This window comes from Apium graveolens, chromosome 5 (assembly GCF_009905375.1).
Source record: "Apium graveolens cultivar Ventura chromosome 5, ASM990537v1, whole genome shotgun sequence".
Classification (NCBI taxonomy): domain Eukaryota; kingdom Viridiplantae; phylum Streptophyta; class Magnoliopsida; order Apiales; family Apiaceae; genus Apium; species Apium graveolens.
Window position 1 is genome coordinate 200751471 of NC_133651.1, and position 18893 is coordinate 200770363.

General features: G+C 35.5%; 1 protein-coding gene across 1 annotated transcript in view; it reads left to right on the forward strand.

Annotated features, from left to right (window-relative positions):
* The window catches only part of LOC141660576 (uncharacterized), a 61551-nt gene extending 43201 nt beyond the window's left edge, over positions 1–18350 (forward strand). Inside the window, exon 2 of the mRNA XM_074467568.1 lies at positions 17848–18350. Within this exon, the coding sequence (XP_074323669.1) occupies positions 17848–18350 (503 nt within the window). The remainder of the gene's footprint in view (positions 1–17847) is intronic.
* The last annotated feature ends 543 nt before the right edge of the window (positions 18351–18893 follow it).

Below are 18893 nucleotides of genomic sequence, written 5' to 3' on the forward strand. Positions count from 1 at the left end.
ATTTCCAACCCCACTCACTTTCATTCTACTAACCAAATTACCCCTTTACCCTTGCATGCAAATCTACCTAACTATAATTGGAAGGTTACTCTTGTAAAATCTCAAATCCACTCACTTTTGGCCAAATAAAAACCAAACTAACATGATTATTACTCCACATTCACCCCACCATTTCCACACTCCTCCTTTCCTCCCCCTCCTCTCAGTTTTTCCCCCTCCCCTCTCGGCAATTCCCAAAAACCGAGCCCCCATCCCCTTATTTCTTCATTTCTCACTCAAATAATCATCCTATTATCAAGTAATCCTACTCCCTACATGTTGTTCTTGTATATCTTAAGAGTGTAGAGTAGAAAAACTTATGTGATGACCTTGCATGGTGGTGTTTTGTTAAAACTCCAAGTGAATATCCTTGATTCTTGTGACCTCAAGGCTTTCACCATGAGTTATAGTAGCAAAGGGTTGAGAATGGCTAGACAAGAGTATGCTACACTCATGCAATTGTTGTTTTCACCCTAATCCATTCGGCCATGACTTGATAGGAGCCGAATGGATGGTGTTTTGGTTGTCATGTTCCACTTTGTGTGTTTTTGTGATGATAACATGAAAATCTTAGTGAAGTCTTGATAAAACTCTTTGCATGCTAAGTGATCATCTAGGTATACCTTATGCTAGGCTTGCATGTCAATGTTATGATAGAACATATGTAGAAAATGTGTTATTTTGGTTTGAAAAACCCGAAGGCATGCATGCATATGGATTTCTCTTAGAATGTTGTAAGATTTTGATCATTTGGAAAGATTTTGTTAGTGAGCCTTAATTTCAGAAGGAATAATGTGTTAATATTGATTTATGCTTCTTGTTGCATGGAAATAATTCGTGGTTATCTTTTATAAAAATATATATCTTGTTGTTTCAAAAGCATGAAGATTTGTGATTTGTGAAGTGTAGTCTCTTTTGTTTTGCCATAATTGTACCTTAGGTAAGGATGATCTCACCAAGGTTATTTTGAGAAAAAGGGAGTTAGTTCAGTAGAATACCATGTATAAGTCTTGGTTTAAGTATTTAGTTGTTGTTAGTTGGGTTTGTCAAGTCAAAACCTTGGAAAATGAGAGTTATAGTTTCTGCAGAAAAATCAGTATAGCACCCTGAGGTTTAGGGTGAGTTTTGACCATGTCATTGGTGTGCACAAGTAGAATCACAAAATCTGTCCAGCAGGGGACAGTTTTGTTGCAACTTAGAAATAGGGAGGTTTGACCATGTCATGGGTAGGCCCTCATTAGGCCCAATTGGGCCTTAGTTAGGCCATACCAAGTGACTTAAGTTATGAGTCGAGATCATCCAAGCCTAGTGTTGCATTATGGTATATATGGTGTTATTTGTGTTAATATATGATATGTGAATATGTGGCTATGTGTGTGCAATTATAATTTAAAAGTGAATATAAATTAAGTGCATTTAGGCCTAAGTGTCATCCGTGTTTAATTTCGAGTTGTAAATAGGTTAAGTTGGTGAGAATATATTATAATGAGGATTATTATTATTATTTATGTAGGATCTCGAGACGAGGGAAAACTTGCCATAAAAGTCGAGTGAAGCTCCAGTTGTTGCTCCTACCAGTCAGACCAGACCAGCCTATCTCAAGGCAAGTGATTCAACTTGACCTTCGTATTTACTACAAATAGTTCTTATATATTGATGCAATTATCCTGAGTCATTTTGATATATTTCAATCAAGCGTATCTTTTGTTTTTCTTTGAGTTACATAGAGATGCCATGAACCCTCGAGTACGTATCGCAAGTAGTTAAAAAGTCTTTCATGATAGTTTAATGCCATGATAAAATGAAGAGTTGATATATTACTTGATGGATCCTCTTGATTAACATGTTGATGTTTCCTAAGTATTAATATCTCATCCTGATACTTGAATCCCTATAGAACCTTACTTTGAATTCTGATAGTCAGATACTTACCAGTTTGATTCCTCATTGATTGATACCCTCTTTCTTATCCTAAAGCTTGACAATTCTGATATGTCCTGAGTTAAAGTTCATTCTTCATACCTTAACACCCTTAGTATTCATGAAGCTTACCTTCTTGATGATCCAGCACTTGAACCTTGATGAGAAACCATTGCTTTGAGCCCAAATTGGCATTACCCTTCATATTATCCATTAGCCTCACTAAATCCTCTTGTCTAATCATTGATATATAAAAACCATTCAATTACTTGAATAGAGAATAGTTTTGTGAATCATGGCTCTGATATTCAGTACCTTGTTTCCCGTGTTTCGAGTTGATCTATAATCCCTTGATAAAAATGTTTACAGTCAAAAGAGATTTTGTCATAAATCGGCATCAGTTTTTAAAATAATTAAAATGTGGGTTTTTAGTCCCAAAGGGGGATAAATGTTTTCTTGAATAGTGGATTTGGACTGAGACGCGAGTCCTTTCCACACTTATATTAGGCTTAAAAGTTGCCTAGGGATTCCCATTAATGTTTTAGAACCCAGCGAGGTTCGGGATTACTTCGTGGCTGATCACCGGCTGTAATCCGTAGCGTCATAAAATGATTTTGATTAAGACATGATTTTAAAATTGTTTTGATGCAAGCATAATGATGCCTTCTCACATAGTTTTTATCTCTCGTTACCTTTGGTTATGTCTTTCCATTATCATTCTTAAAAGTATATCTCAATTTATGTTCTGTGTCGTACTGTTAGCACTGTTGAGCATTTGGCTCACTTCTTGCTTTACCCTTATATTACAGCTAGCAGCTATGGTTAGATTCAAGCAGACTGCCCGTAAGACCTGTGATGCTGATGCTTATGTTCGAGCTCAGGTAGAATAAGTAATAATAGTTGTGTGAGGACTCGGTATTTGTAATCAGATGTAATAGTTGGTAGTGTTGGGCTGTTCCAAACCCTAAACTGTAAGATCTTGGATTTTGGTTGTGTATTCTTCATTAAAATGATGTAATAGCTATATTTATTTTGCTATTTAAGTTGGGGGTGTGACAGGTTTTGGTATCAGAGCTACGGTTTAGAGTCCCTGGATAGCCCAAATAGGTTATAGGATTGTGTGTAGGTTATAGATATTATGTGAGAGAGTAGGTTAAATAAATTATTATTAATACTCCTCTTATTGGTTGTCAGCAAAGGGCGCATTCCTCGTCATCCTCTGGGTCGGACGACACTATTGCTTTCTCCGTGTATGCTGAGTTGAGGCGCGAGTTCGACATGCTTCAGGGCAAGTATGACCGACTGATAGACCGACTGAAGAACGTGTATCCGGACAGCCGAAACTACGAAGGGAAGCCCAAGGAGCAGATGACTGCGAGACTTGAGACCTTCGGTATGTCAACACTAAGCTTGAGGAGATGCCAGCGCACCGGGACCGTACCAGCAAGTATGTCATTCAGATGGTGGCGGATGAGCTCCAGAGCATTGTGAAGACGCTTCGAGAGGAAAAGACTACCAAGCCCCGTTCAGATGGAGTGGAGCCTTAGTTCTTTCCATTTACCTTTCATGTTGTTGTACTATCAGACTCTATGGAATCCCCAGTTGTTTCCGTTTTTCCTTTAAATAAGCCTTTATTCCTAGAATCAGACTATGTCCCAATCTTATGTACTGTGACCTTTAAAATTTCAATAATTATGTGCTATTGTTCCATTTGCTCTCAACTGTTATTTTATGTTTTTATCATCATATCTGCTTAATTTGGAAACTTGACCCCATATGTAAATGAGAATGCCATGCGATACCCTCGAATCATTTTATCATTCATATCTGTTTTGACACAACTCTTATTTCAGGATCATGCCTCCCAAAAAGAAGAACCCAACAACCACCTTCACCACAGACCCAAATATTCTTCGACTACTGGAAACCTTACAACAGCAAACCAATGCTATAGCTCAACAACAACTAACTCTTCAACAACGAATTGAAAACCAAGATAATCGTGAGCCACACCAACCACCTGAACCACCAGTACCACCTAGACAAATTGTCACTTTCAAGGCTTTTCAGAATATGAATCCACCTGTATTTCATGATACCACTGATCCAGTGATAGCTAACACATGGATCAAGGAGATGGAAAGGGCTTTTGAGTTGGTGCAGTTAGGAGACGATCAGAAGACGCCGTATGCGACTTACTTCTTGAAGGGAGAAGTTATCTATTGGTGGGAATCAGTAAAGGCTATGAAAGTCACTCAGCAGGTTTCTTGGGAGAGATTTAAAAAGTTATTTCTGGACAAGTATTACCCTAAGTACATGCAGAATCAGATGGAGCTAAAATTTCTGGAGTTGAAGCAAGGGAATATGACTGTATTGGAGTATGAGAAGAAGTTCACTGAGTTGTCAAGGTTTGTGACAAAGTATACCAGCACTGAGGAGGAAAAAGCAAAGAAATTTCAGCAAGGATTGGAGCCTTGGATCAGAGATAGGGTGGCTATGTTTGAGCTTGAAAGTTATGCGGGAGTAGTACAGAAAGCTGCTCTGATTGAGAATAATGGGATGCAGTCAAGGAAAGAGAGGGATAAGAAGAAGAGGAAGGTTCCATTTTATGGAGAAAAGTCTGAAGCTGGAAGTTCGCAAGATCGGAATGTAAAGAGAATTGGTTTTCAGAAGGGCGGAAATTTTCAAAAGAAGGGAAATTTGGGCAAAAGGCAAGAATCAAAAGGAAACAACCAGGCAAGGCAAGGGCAAGTTGGAGAAAACAGGTTCCAGAGATCGGAATGCAAGCACTGTGGAAGAAGGCACCCCGGAGTATGCAATAAGCTGAGCATGACCTGTTATAGGTGCAATCAGAAGGGACATTTGGCAAATGAGTGCAAGATGCCGAAGCCAGGAGTTACGTGCTACAAGTGTGGGAAGACTTGACACATGGCTAGGGAGTGTAAGGCAACAGGACCAGTCAAAGCTCTGATGAACGTGGCAAGTACCAGTGCAAGCGTGCCAGTTGAGGTATTGGCATTACCTCCACCACCCACACGAACCCCGCAAGCAACAGCAAGGACATTTGATATAAAGATGAAAGATGTTGTTCAGAATTCTGAGGTGATAGGAGGTACACTTTTACTCAATAATGTCAAAGCTAAAGTATTGATTGATTCGGGAGCAACAAGATCTTTCATATCAGAATCTTTTGTTGATAAGCTCCAATGTGATAAAATGGTTATGAGTGAGGTAGTAAATGTGGTAATTGCAAACCAAGAGAAGATTCCTGTGAATCAATTTTGTCCAAAGTGTGAGATCGATATTTCGGGATATAAGTTTTCAGCCGACTTGATACTCTTCAAGTTGGGAGAGTTTGATATAATTTTAGGAATGGATTGGTTAGGAGAGAATAGCGCTCAGATTAATTGTAAGACCAAGAGAGTGTATTTAAAGACGAAGAGTGGAGAGAAGGTAGTATTTAAGGGGCAGAGGCAAAAGCAACTATTTCTTACAATCGTTCAGGCTAAGAAGTTGCTTAGAAAAGGTTGTGAGTCGTTCCTAGCATATGTAGTGGATTCAGAGAGAGGCAGCCTCAGCATGGAAGATATTCCTGTAGTTAGCGAGTTTCCCGATGTATTTCTCGACGAACTACCAGGCTTACCACCAGATTGACAAATTGAGTTTGAGATCAACCTTGCTCGAGGCACGTAACCAGTTTCAAAGGCTCCATATAGGATGGCACCAGCAGAAATGAAAGAGTTAGCGAGCCAGCTACAAGAATTATTGGATAAAGGAGTGATATGACCAAGTACGTCGCCATGGGGAGCACCTGTTATGTTTGTAAAGAAGAAAGATGGGAGTATGCGTCTATGCATAGATTACCGGGAGTTGAATAAGGTGACGATTAAGAACCGTTACCCGCTACCAAGGATAGATGACCTTTTTGATCAGTTGAAGGGAGCAAAATGCTTTTTGAAGATTGATTTGAGATCGGGATACCATCAATTAAAGATCAAAGAAGAAGATATTCCTAAGACCGCATTCAGGACCAGATATGGGCATTATGAATTCCTAGTAATGCCGTTTGGATTGACCAACGCTCCGGCCGCATTTATGGATCTGATGAATCGGGTATTTAAGAAGTATTTGGACAAATTTGTCGTGGTATTTATTGATGACATCCTTATTTATTCTAAGTCGGAAGAACAACATAAGCAGCACCTCTGGATAGCCTTGGAGATACTCCGACATGAGAAGTTGTATGCCAAGTTCACCAAATGTGAGTTTTGGTTAAAGGAAGTTCAATTTTTGGGGCATGTTATTGGAAATGAGGGAGTTAAAGTGGATCCGGCAAAGATTGAGGCAGTTATGAGTTGGGAGAGGCCAAAGACTCCTACGAAGTGTGAAGTTTTCTAGGATTGGCCGGATACTATAGAAGATTCGTCAAGGATTTCTCGAAGATCGCCACGCCATTGACCAAGTTAACCAGAAAGAATCAAAAGTTTGAATGGAGTGTAGAATGTGAAGATAGCTTTCAAGAGTTAAAGCAGAAGTTGGTAACAGCTCCGCTGTTGGTACTTCCAGATGATCAAGGGAATTTTATAATATTCAGCGACGCTTCAAATAAGGGTTTGGGTTGTGTGTTAATGCAACACGGTAAAGTGATCGCATATGCGTCAAGACAGTTGAAGCCGCATGAGTTAAAGTACCCAATGCATGACTTGGAACTAGCCGCCATAGTGTTCGCACTTAAGATTTGGAGACATTACCTCTATGGAGAGAAGTGTGAAATCTACACGGATCACAAGAGTTTAAAGTACATTTTTACTCAGAAAGAGCTCAATATGAGGCAGAGGAGATGGCTGGAATTGATCAAGGACTATGACTGCTTGATAAATTACCATCCTGGAAAGGCGAACGTAGTGGCCGATGCTCTGAGTAGGAAGGAGAGATTGAATATGATGATAACATCAAAAGAGTTAACTGGAGAAATCGAAAAATTGGAATTGGAACTTTGTGCTTATGGAAAAGTTGAGGAAGTTTGTCGTGTAATGACCTTTCAGCCAACACTAGTGGAAAAGATAAAGAAGTGTCAAGAGGAAGTAATAGAAAAAGAGAAGAAACAGTTATCTGGAGAGGAGATTAATACTCAAAGGGATGAGCAAGGGATACTAAGGTTTTCATCCAGAATATGGATTCCCCATGTGCCTGAATTAAAGAATGAGATCCTCCATGAAGCCCACAATTCGAAATTTTCAATCCACCCGGGAAGCATCAAGATGTATCGAGACTTAAAGAAGAACTTTTGGTGGCCAAATATGAAGCGAGACGTGGCAGAATGGGTTGCGAAGTGCTATACTTGTCAGAAAGTAAAGGCAGAACATCAACGACCAAGTGGATTAATTCAGCCCCTGAAGATTCCAGAATGGAAATGGGAAAATATCGCTATGGACTTTATAGTAGGACTACCGTGAACGAAATCCGGACATGACGCAATATGGGTTATAGTTGATCGTCTTACGAAGTTGGCGCATTTCCTTCCAATAAACGAGAAGTCGTCATTGGACAAGTTGGTTCATCTGTATGTGCGCGAAATCGTACTTAGGCATGGAGTACCCGTATCAATAGTTTCAGACAGAGATTCTCGATTTAACTCGAGATTCTGGAAGCAATTTCAAGAATGTCTTGGCACGAAGTTGAATATGAGCACGGCGTACCACCCGCAGACTGATGGCCAGAGTGAAAGGACAATTCAAACAATGGAAGATATGTTGCGCAGTTATGCAATCGATTTTGCAGGAAGTTGGGACGACCATTTGCCGTTGATTGAGTTCTCTTACAACAACAGCTATCATTCCAGTATCGGCATGCCACCATACGAAGCTTTGTACGGGCGAAAATGTAGATCACCAACAAGTTGGGATGAAGTGGGAGAAGGAAGAATTCTCGGCTCGGATTTGGTACAACAGTTGCATGACTCGGTCAAGTTAATTCAGAAAAGGTTGCTTGCTGCTCAAGATAGACAGAGGAAGTATGCGGATCCAGCACGTAAGGACGTTCAATTCCAAATTGGCGAAGCTGTGTTGCTAAAGGTCTCACCTAGAAAAGGGTTGATAAGATTTGGCAAGAAAGGGATGTTAGCACCTAGATACATAGGTCCTTTTGAGATTTTGAGTCAAGTGGGAAAGGTGGCCTACGAGTTGGCCTTACCACCTCAGAATCGGCATGTGCATAATGTGTTCCATGTGTCGTTACTTAAGAAGTACAATCCAGACGCTAGCCATGTGATAGAGTATGAACCTGTAGAAATTCAGGCAGACCTGTCATTTGTGGAGCAACCGGTTAAAATACTCGACTGGCAAGTAAAGAGTCTTAGAAATAAATTAGTAAAGTTAGTAAAAGTACTTTGGAGGAACCCAAAGGTCGAAGAGTCGACTTGGGAGTTAGAGTCTGATATGCGTTCCCGGCATCCTCATCTTTTCTCTTAGATTCTGGGGACAGAATCCCCTAAGGGGGAGAGGATGTTATGACCGGCATTTTATGTAATATTATTTGTGGATTGAGTATAATATTAAAGTCAAATAAAAATATATTCAATGATTGTACGCTAGTGTGAGTGAAAATTTCTGCATTATAAATTTGCTTTGTGTAGTATATGATTTTTCAAAGCAAGAGTTTATTTAATTTATTTATTTCTGATTTATAAGGAATATTCTAAGCTTTGAAAAAAAAAATTTAAAAGGTATTTTGTTCACAAATTTTGAAAATGATTTTATAAAGTCTCTAAAAATCCAAGTTATTTTATGATATAAATTTTATAATTTTTGAACTTGTATTTTATTTTATAAAAATAAATCTTTATAAATTTTATTTGTAATAATTAGCAAATTATGTGGCTACCCTTGCATGCAAATACTCTTCCAATTCAACTTAGGGGCAAGGAAGACATTTCCAACCCCACTCACTTTCATTCTACTAACCAAATTACCCCTTTACCCTTGCATGCAAATCTACCTAACTATAATTGGAAGGTTACTCTTGTAAAATCTCAAATCCACTCACTTTTGGCCAAATAAAAACCAAACTAACATGATTATTACTCCACATTCACCCCACCATTTCCACACTCCTCCTTTCCTCCCCCTCCTCTCGGTTTTTCCCCCTCCCCTCTCGGCAATTCCCAAAAACTGAGCCCCCATCCCCTTATTTCTTCATTTCTCACTCAAATAATCATCCTATTATCAAGTAATCCTACTCCCTACATGTTGTTCTTGTATATCTTAAGAGTGTAGAGTAGAAAAACTTATGTGATGACCTTGCATGGTGGTGTTTTGTTAAAACTCCAAGTGAATATCCTTGATTCTTGTGACCTCAAGGCTTTTACCATGAGTTATAGTAGCAAAGGGTTGAGAATGGCTAGACAAGAGTATGCTACACTCATGCAATTGTTGTTTTCACCCTAATCCATTCGGCCATGACTTGATAGGAGCCGAATGGATGGTGTTTTGGTTGTCATGTTCCACTTTGTGTGTTTTTGTGATGATAACATGAAAATCTTAGTGAAGTCTTGATAAAACTCTTTGCATGCTAAGTGATCATCTAGGTATACCTTATGCTAGGCTTGCATGTCAATGTTATGATAGAACATATGTAGAAAATGTGTTATTTTGGTTTGAAAAACCCGAAGGCATGCATGCATGTGGATTTCTCTTAGAATGTTGTAAGATTTTGATCATTTGGAAAGATTTTGTTAGTGAGCCTTAATTTCAGTAGGAATAATGTGTTAATATTGATTTATGCTTCTTGTTGCATGGAAATAATTCGTGGTTATCTTTTATAAAAAATATATATCTTGTTGTTTCAAAAGCATGAAGATTTGTGATTTGTGAAGTGTAGTCTCTTTTGTTTTGCCATAATTGTACCTTAGGTAAGGATGATCTCACCAAGGATATTTTGAGAAAAAGGGAGTTAGTTCAGTAGAATACCATGTATAAGTCTTGGTTTAAGTATTTAGTTGTTGTTAGTTGGGTTTGTCAAGTCAAAACCTTGGAAAATGAGAGTTATAGTTTCTGCAGAAAAATCAGTATAGCACCCTGAGGTTTAGAGTGAGTTTTGACCATGTCATTGGTGTGAACTTTGAGGCCCAAGCTACCAGAAGTTAGTATTGGGAGTATATAAAAGGTTTTAGGAGTTAGTTGGAGGTTTGCATGTCATTTGGTTAGGTGCACAAGTAGAATCACAAAATCTGTCCAGCAGGGGACAGTTTTGTTGCAACTTAGAAATAGGAGATTTGACCATGTCATGGGTAGGCCCTCATTAGGCCCAATTGGGCCTTAGTTAGAGGGTATGTCAGAGAAGTTTTCCCAACCATAGTTCATAGGATATGAGCTAGAACCATGTGTCACAAGTTAATTCAAGTCAGGGCATTTTTTTGCCCAGAAAAACAGGGGAACCTTGGACTTTTAGCTTAGGCCCAAGAAGGCCCAAGCCAGGCCTTTGAGCCACATCAAGTTTGTGAGATGCCCTTAGGTCCGGAGAGTCTTGTGTAAAAATTTTGAAGGAAAACTTGTAGTTTAAGAGTGTCTAATGTACCCAAGAAACCATAGTTGTCATTCTGAAATTTGCACCAGTGAGCACTATCATTTATCACATAGTTTTAGAATACTTAGAAGTGAGTATTAGGTCGACCACCATAGTTGTAAGATAGTATAAGGTCAGTAGAGCAAAAGGCACAAGTGAGGGTCAATAGGTTTTGGATAATTTAGGAAAGGCACATCGAGTTAGGAAACCGAAACCAGAAGACCTTGTCTAGTTTAGCGACCAAGTGACTTAAGTTGTGAGTCGAGATCATCCAAGCCAAGTGTTGCATTATGGTATATATGGTGTTATTTGGTGTTAATATATGATATGTGAATATGTGGCTATGTGTGTGCAATTGTAATTTAAAAGTGAATATAAATTAAGTGCATTTAAGCCTAAGTGCCATCCGTGTTTAATTTCGAGTTGTAAATAGGTTAAGTTGGTGAGAATATATTATAATGAGGATTATTATTATTAATGTAGGATCTCGAGACGAGGGAAAACTTGCCATAAAAGTCGAGTGAAGCTCCAGTTGTTGCTCCTACCAGTCAGACCAGACCAGCCTATCTCAAGGCAAGTGATTCAACTTGACCTTCGTATTTACTACAAATAGTTCTTATATATTGATGCAATTATCCTGAGTCATTTTGATATATTTCAATCAAGCGTATCTTTTGTTTATCTTTGAGTTACATAGAGATGCCATGAACCCTCGAGTACGTATCGCAAGTAGTTCAAAAGTCTTTCATGATAGTTTAATGCCATGATAAAATGAAGAGTTGATATATTACTTGATGGATCCTCTTGATTAACATGTTGATGTTTCCTAAGTATTAATATCTCATCCTGATACTTGAATCCCTATAGAACCTTACTTTGAATTCTGATAGTCAGATACTTACCAGCTTGATTCCTCATTGATTGATACCCTCTTTCTTATCCTAAAGCTTGACAATTCTGATATGTCCTGAGTTAAAGTTCATTCTTCATACCTTAACACCCTTAGTATTCATGAAGCTTACCTTCTTGATGATCCAGCACTTGAACCTTGATGAGAAACCATTGCTTTGAGCCCAAATTGGCATTACCCTTCATATTATCCATTAGCCTCACTAAATCCTCTTGTCTAATCATTGATATATAAAAACCATTCAATTACTTGAATAGAGAATAGTTTTGTGAATTATGGCTCTGATATTCAGTACCTTGTTTCCCGTGTTTCGAGTTGATCTATAATCCCTTGATAAAAATGTTTACAGTCAAAAGAGATTTTGTCATAAATCGGCATCAGTTTTTAAAATAATTAAAATGTGGGTTTTTAGTCCCAAAGGGGGATAAATGTTTTCTTGAGTAGTGGATCTGGACTGAGATGCGAGTCCTTTCCACACTTATATTAGGCTTAAAAGTCGCCTAGGGATTCCCATTAATGTTTTAGAACCCAGCGAGGTTCGGGATTACTTCGCGGTTGATCACCGGCTGTAATCCGTAGCGTCATAAAATGATTTTGATTAAGACATGATTTTAAAATTGTTTTGATGCAAGCAAAATGATGCCTTCTCACATAGTTTTTATCTCTCGTTACCTTTGGTTATGTCTTTCCATTATCATTCTTAAAAGTATATCTCAATTTATGTTCTGTGTCGTACTGTTAGCACTGTTGAGCATTTGGCTCACTTCTTGCTTTACTCTTATATTACAGCTAGCAGCTATGGTTAGATTCAAGCAGACTGCCCGTAAGACCTGTGATGTTGATGCTTATGTTCGAGCTCAGGTAGAATAAGTAATAATAGTTGTGTGAGGACTCGGTATTTGTAATCAGATGTAATAGTTGGTAGTGTTGGGCTGTTCCAAACCCTAAACTGTAAGATCTTGGATTTTGGTTGTGTATTCTTCATTAAAATGATGTAATAGCTATATTTATTTTGCTATTTAAGTTGGGGGTGTGACATTTTCCTTCTTCAACGGATATTCCTCATCCGTTGACAAGTGGTTGTTCTTCAACAGATAAGCTTAACAGCAATTATCCGTTGATACCATTAGTTTCAACTTCAACGGATACTCCTAATCCGTTGATGGTCTCTACACAAACAACTTAATTAATTCCAAGTGTAGAAGACATGGTTACTGTACAATCACTTCTAGGATTAAGGGAAGGGAGTGAAAACTTGAGTGAGAGGCTGAGTTGCTCACAGGCAAAAGGAGAGCTTGAGAGTCTAAATATGCATGCTATTTCTTCCAGCATGGCAAAAGAAAGTGAGAGGAGTACCACCTTAGAAGGTGAAGGTGATGGTGTGAGGAGTGTGAGCCAGGGGGAGCCCCTGATGCAAGAAAAGAGAGAAATTGAGAGAAAAGCATGTACATGAGGTATAAGGGTGGATCCAGCCATTGCTAGTGAGTCAATGATTGTGGATGATGCTGAAAAAGAAAGATAATTTTAGCAACATTACAAAGCTGTAATTGATAACATTTCCTTGGATGCTGACACTTTTATTCATCCTATATCAGCCTATCATCTGTTGGCTATTCAGGGCAATGAGGAGGCAAAAAATACTTTAAATCTAGTACATACTTCAGAATCTCTACAAAGGGATAGACTCTTCCATGCAACTTAAGAGCATTTAGTAGTTTTTGGAATCTACTAAAAATGTCAGTGAGTGACTCACTTTCTTCATTGTGAAAATGCTCATATTGCTGAATCAGGAGCTGCATTTTATTTTCTCTAACTTGCTCAGTGCCATCACAAATTATCTGTATTGTGTCCCAAACTTCCTTGGCAGTTTTGCAGTTGATGATGTTATCAAACATGTCTGCATCAACACCATTGAACAAAATGTTCATGGCCTTTTTATCTTTCTTGACTTGTTCAATGTCAGGATCAGACCATTCATGCCTTGGCTTTGGAACAGATGGCTCGTTTCCTGTTGCAGCTCTTATTGGAACATGAGGGCCTCTTTCTATGCAGTCCACATAGGCCTCATCTTGAGAAAGCATATGAAGATGCATCTTTACCTTCCAATGATGGTAATTATCTTTATCAAGAAAAGGAATCTTGACTCAAACATCTTTTTTGTTCATCTTGCTGAATTGTTTTGATCTTTAAACTCTTTATAGATTAAGAGCTTACTCTAATACCAATTGTTAGTCCCTTAACAATATAGCAAGAATTACAGAAGGGGGGTTGAATGGAATTCTTGAACCTTTTTCTTGAAATAAAAATGTGCAACTCGATTATAGATATATTTGTTTTGATTAGCACAATGCGGAATGTAAACTTAATTGAATCAAAACATAAGTAATTAAAAACTAGAGTCTTTAAAAACTTTCTGGTGGATTTAAACAATTCCACCAGAGAGATATATAATATATCGAGAGGACTCTGCGTGTAGGAATGCTCACAGCTGCTTACAAATTGAACTACTGAGAATACAGGAAATGCTTATGATTCTGCTTAGAAAGATTTCTCTGTTTTTTTGTTTCTCAGCTATCTCAGTTATTTTTCTATTTGCTACACTCTTGGTTTATATAATACCAAGATTACAAAGTCAAAAATACTGAACAAATATAAAAACTATCAGTCTTAAGCTTTGCTGCTTTTCGTCCTCTATTACCCAGTTAATGGGCTTCCACAGTGTGTTTGTATACATCTCGACGGCTGTGTGTCAGCTTTCACTGTTCAACTGCTGTTTGAATTCTTCATATGATCATCCGTCGACTTTTAGAACATCCGTTGATGGTTTAATTGATCATCCGTCGACTGCTATATTAAACATCCGTTGATAGTCATTTGATCATCCGTCGATGGCTTTGTTAATCATCCGTCGGTAGCTATTTTGGCACTTGACTCTATTTCACTTATGCAGAATTACAAGACATCATTTATGTACAATTAATCAACCTATTCTGTATATCTAGTTAAAGTCAACATGACTTATATGCTACTACAGATTTTATACAAAGGTGCATACATAACTGTGCTACAAACTTATTATTACATAAGCTACTCACTCGATGGATAATAAGTTAATCATCCGTCGGGACTATAATGAGTTATCCATCGGGACGATAATTCTTATCCGTCGAGTGCTACATAATTTCACTAAGTAAAATCTACTTAGATGTTTTGTTTATGAAATCATCAAGTACACAACATATGCACAACAGGTTGGATCATTCATAAGTTATTTTGAAAAAAATATAACATTAATGCGGGACTAAACAGTACTAAGAAGTACTGGTCAAAATACTAGTTGACTGTTAAAAAAGCAAACCAAATAAATTTATTTTTTTTCTAAAATTTTTATTATATCACTAATATATATAGATCTTCACATCCTTATAATTGGATCATTCATAAGATATTTTGAAAAAATTATAACATTAATATGCGACTGAACAATACTAAGAAGTACTGGTCAAACTACTAGTTGACTGTTAAAATAACAAACCAGGTAAATTTATTTTTTTCTAAATAATTTATCTCATCACTAATATATATAGATCTCCACATCCTTATGGTTGGATCATTCATAAGTTATTTTAAAAAATCATAGGATTAATATGGGACTAAACAGTATTAAGAAGTTCTGGGCAAACTACTAGTTGATATATATATAGATCTTTACATCATTATGGTTGGATCATTCAAAAGTTATTTTGAAAAAAACATAACATTAATATAGGACTAAACAGTACTAAGAAGTACTGGTCAAACTACTAGTTGACTGTTAAAATACCAAACCAAAAAAAATTATTTTTTTCTAAAATTTTTATTAAATCACTTATATAGATAGTTATTAACATCCTTCCAGTTGGATCATTCATAAGTTATTTTGAAAAAATCAGAACATTAATATGGGACTAAGCAATACTAAGAAGTACTGGTCAAACTACTAATTTAATGTTAAAATAGCAAACCAATTAAATTTAATTTTTTCTAAAAAAATTATCATATCACAAATATATATAGATCTTTACATCCTTACGTTTAGATCATTCAAAAGTTATTTTGAAAAAATCATAACATTCATATGGGATTAAAGAGTATTAGGAAGTACTGGTCTAATTACTAGTTGACTGCTAAAATAGCAAACCAAATAAATTTATTTTTTTCTAACAAATTTATCATATCACTAATATATATAGATCTTCGCATCTTTACGGTTGGATCATTAATAAGTTATTTTGAAAAAATCATAATATTAATGTGGGACTAAAAAGTACTAATAATTACTGATCAAAACTACTAGTTGACTGTTAAAATATAAAACCAAAAAAAATTATTTTTTTTTCTAAAATTTTTATTATATCACTTATATATATAGATCTTCACATCCTTATGGTTGGATCATTCATAAGTTATTTTAAAAAAAATCATAACATTAATATGAGACTAAGTAGTATTAAGAAGTACTGGTCAAAATACTAGTTGACTATTAAAATAGCAAACCAAATAAATTTATTTTTTTTCTAAAATTATTATTATATCACTAATATATATAGATGTTCACATCCTTACAATTGGATCATTCATAAGATAATTTGAAAAAATTATAACATTAATATGCTACTGAATAATACTAAGAAATACTGGTCAAACTACTAGTTGACTGTTAAAATAACAAACCAAGTAAATTTATTTTTTTCTAAAAAACTTATCTTATCAGTAATATATATAGATCTTCACATCCTTACAGTTGGATCATTCATAAGTTATTATAAAAAAATCGTAGTATTAATATGGGACTAAACATTATTAAGAAGTTCTGGTCAAACTACTAGTTAACGTATATATAGATCTTTACATCCTTATGGTTGGATCATTCATAAGTTATTTTGAAAAAAGCATAACATTAATACAGAACTAAACAATACTAAGAAGTACTAATCAAACTACTAGTTGATTGTTAAAATAGCAAACCAAAAAAAATTATATTTTTCTAAATTTTTTATTATATCACTTATATATATAGATCTTCACATCCTTATCGTTGGATCATTCATAAGTTATTTTGAAAAAATCATAACATTAATATGGGACTAAGCAGTACTAAGAAGTACTAGTCAAACTACCAATTGAATGTTAAAATAGCAAACCAAATAAATTTATTTTTTTCTAAAAAAATTATCTTATCACTAATATATATAGATCTTTACATCCTTACGTTTGGATAATTCATAAGTTATTTTGAAAAAATCATAACATTAATATGGGATTAAAAAGTATTAGTAAGTACTTGTCAAATTACTAGTTGACTGTTAAAATAGCAAACCAAATAAATTTATTTTTTTCTAACAAATTTATCAAATCAATAATATATATAGATCTTCGCATCCTTACGGTTGGATCATTAATAAATTATTTTGAAAAAATTATAATATTAGTGTGGGACTAAACAGTACTAAGAAGTATTAGTCAAACTACTAGTTGACTGCTAAAATAACAACCCAAATAAATTTATTTTTTTCTAAAACATTTATCTTATCACTAATATATATCGATATTCACCTACTTACGGTTGGATCATTCATAAGTTATTTTAAAAAAATCATCATAACATTAATATGGGACAAAACAGTACTAAGAAGTACTGGTCAAACTGCTAGTTGACTGTTAAAATTGCAAACCAAAAAATAATATTTTTTGTAATTTTTTTTATATCACTTATATATATAGATCTTCACATTCTTACGGTTGGATCATTCCTAAGTTATTTTGAAAAAATCACAATATTAATATGGGACTAAACAGTATTAAGAAGTACTGGTCAAAATAATACTTGATTGTTAAAATAGCAAAACAAATAAATTTATTTTTTTTCTAAAATTTTTATTATATCACTAATATATATAGATCTTCATATCCTTATAGTTGGATTATTCATAAATTATTTTGAAAAAATTATTACATTAATATGCGACTAAACAGTACTAAGAAGTACCGGTCAAACTACTATTTGACTGTTAAAATAACAAACCAAATAAATTTATTTTTTTATAAAAAATTTATCATATCACTAATATATATAGGTCTTAACATCCTTACAGTTATTTTGAAAAAATCATAGCACTAATATGGGACTAAACAGTATTAAGAAGTATTGGTCAAACTACTTGTTGACATATATATAGATCTTCACATCCATACGGTTGGATCATTCATAAGTTATTTTAAAAAAATCATAACATTAATATTGAACTATAAGGTCTGGAAACAAAGAAAGGCTCGAATTAATGTTGTAGTGTCGTCAGCAACGCAATACCTTAAACAGTGGAAAGAAGCCCAGAGTAGGTCATCTATTTTGCTGTCTTAACCTTACTTGGTGGGAGATGGTGTGAGTCTTTGGGTTAAGCCTCACGAAGAAACAATTAAGGTATCAGTTGATGCAGCAGTATTTTCGGAATTTTCTGCGTTTGGTATAGGGTTGGTGGCCAGGGATTCGAGTGGTTCTTTAGTGCAGGCGAAGGCGAAGTTATTTCAAGGAGCCTCTACACCAGCACTAGCAGAGGTTATAGCCATCAAGGAAGCATTAAGCTGGATGAAAGAAGAGCAATGGAATAAAGTGGTCGTCGAGTCTGATTGCCTGGTAGCAGTGCAGGCGATTAGAAGTCAGGTGCCGATGCGATCTCCGTTTGGCAAGGTTGTGGAGGATTGCAGGAAGCTCTTTAAGGAGTCACAAACAATATCTTTGTTTTTTGTTAGACGATCTGCTAATGAGGCTGCTCACTACATTGCGAGAGAGTGTTATTCTTTTCCAGATCGAGTTCTTGTTGGGAGTTCTGTTCCCATTGAGTTTTTATCTATTTTGCAAGCTGATTTGGCTCATCAATAAAATCTTCCTTTTACGTCAAAAAAAAAAGAGTACTAGGAAGTACTAGTCAAACTACTAGTAGACTGTTAAAATAGCAAAACAAATAAATTTATTTTTTTCTAAAACATTTATGATATCACTAATATATATAGATCTTAACATCTTTATGGTTGGATCATTCATAAGTTATTTTGAAAAAATCATAACATTGATATGGGATTAAAGAGTATTAGGAAGTACTCGTCAAACTACTAGTTGACTGTTAAAATAACAAACCAAATAAATTTATTTTTTTCTAAAACTTCTATCATGTCACTAATATATATAGATCTTCACATCCTTACAGTTGGATCATTCATAAGTTATTTTAAAAAATCATAATATTAATATGGGACTAAATAGTATTAAGAAGTACTGGTCAAAATACTAGTTGACTGTTAAAATAGCAAAACAAAAAAATTTATTTTTTTTCTGAAATTTTTATTATATCACTAATATATATAGATCTTCACATGTTTACAGTTGGATCATTCATAAGTTATTTTGAAAAAGTCATAACATTAA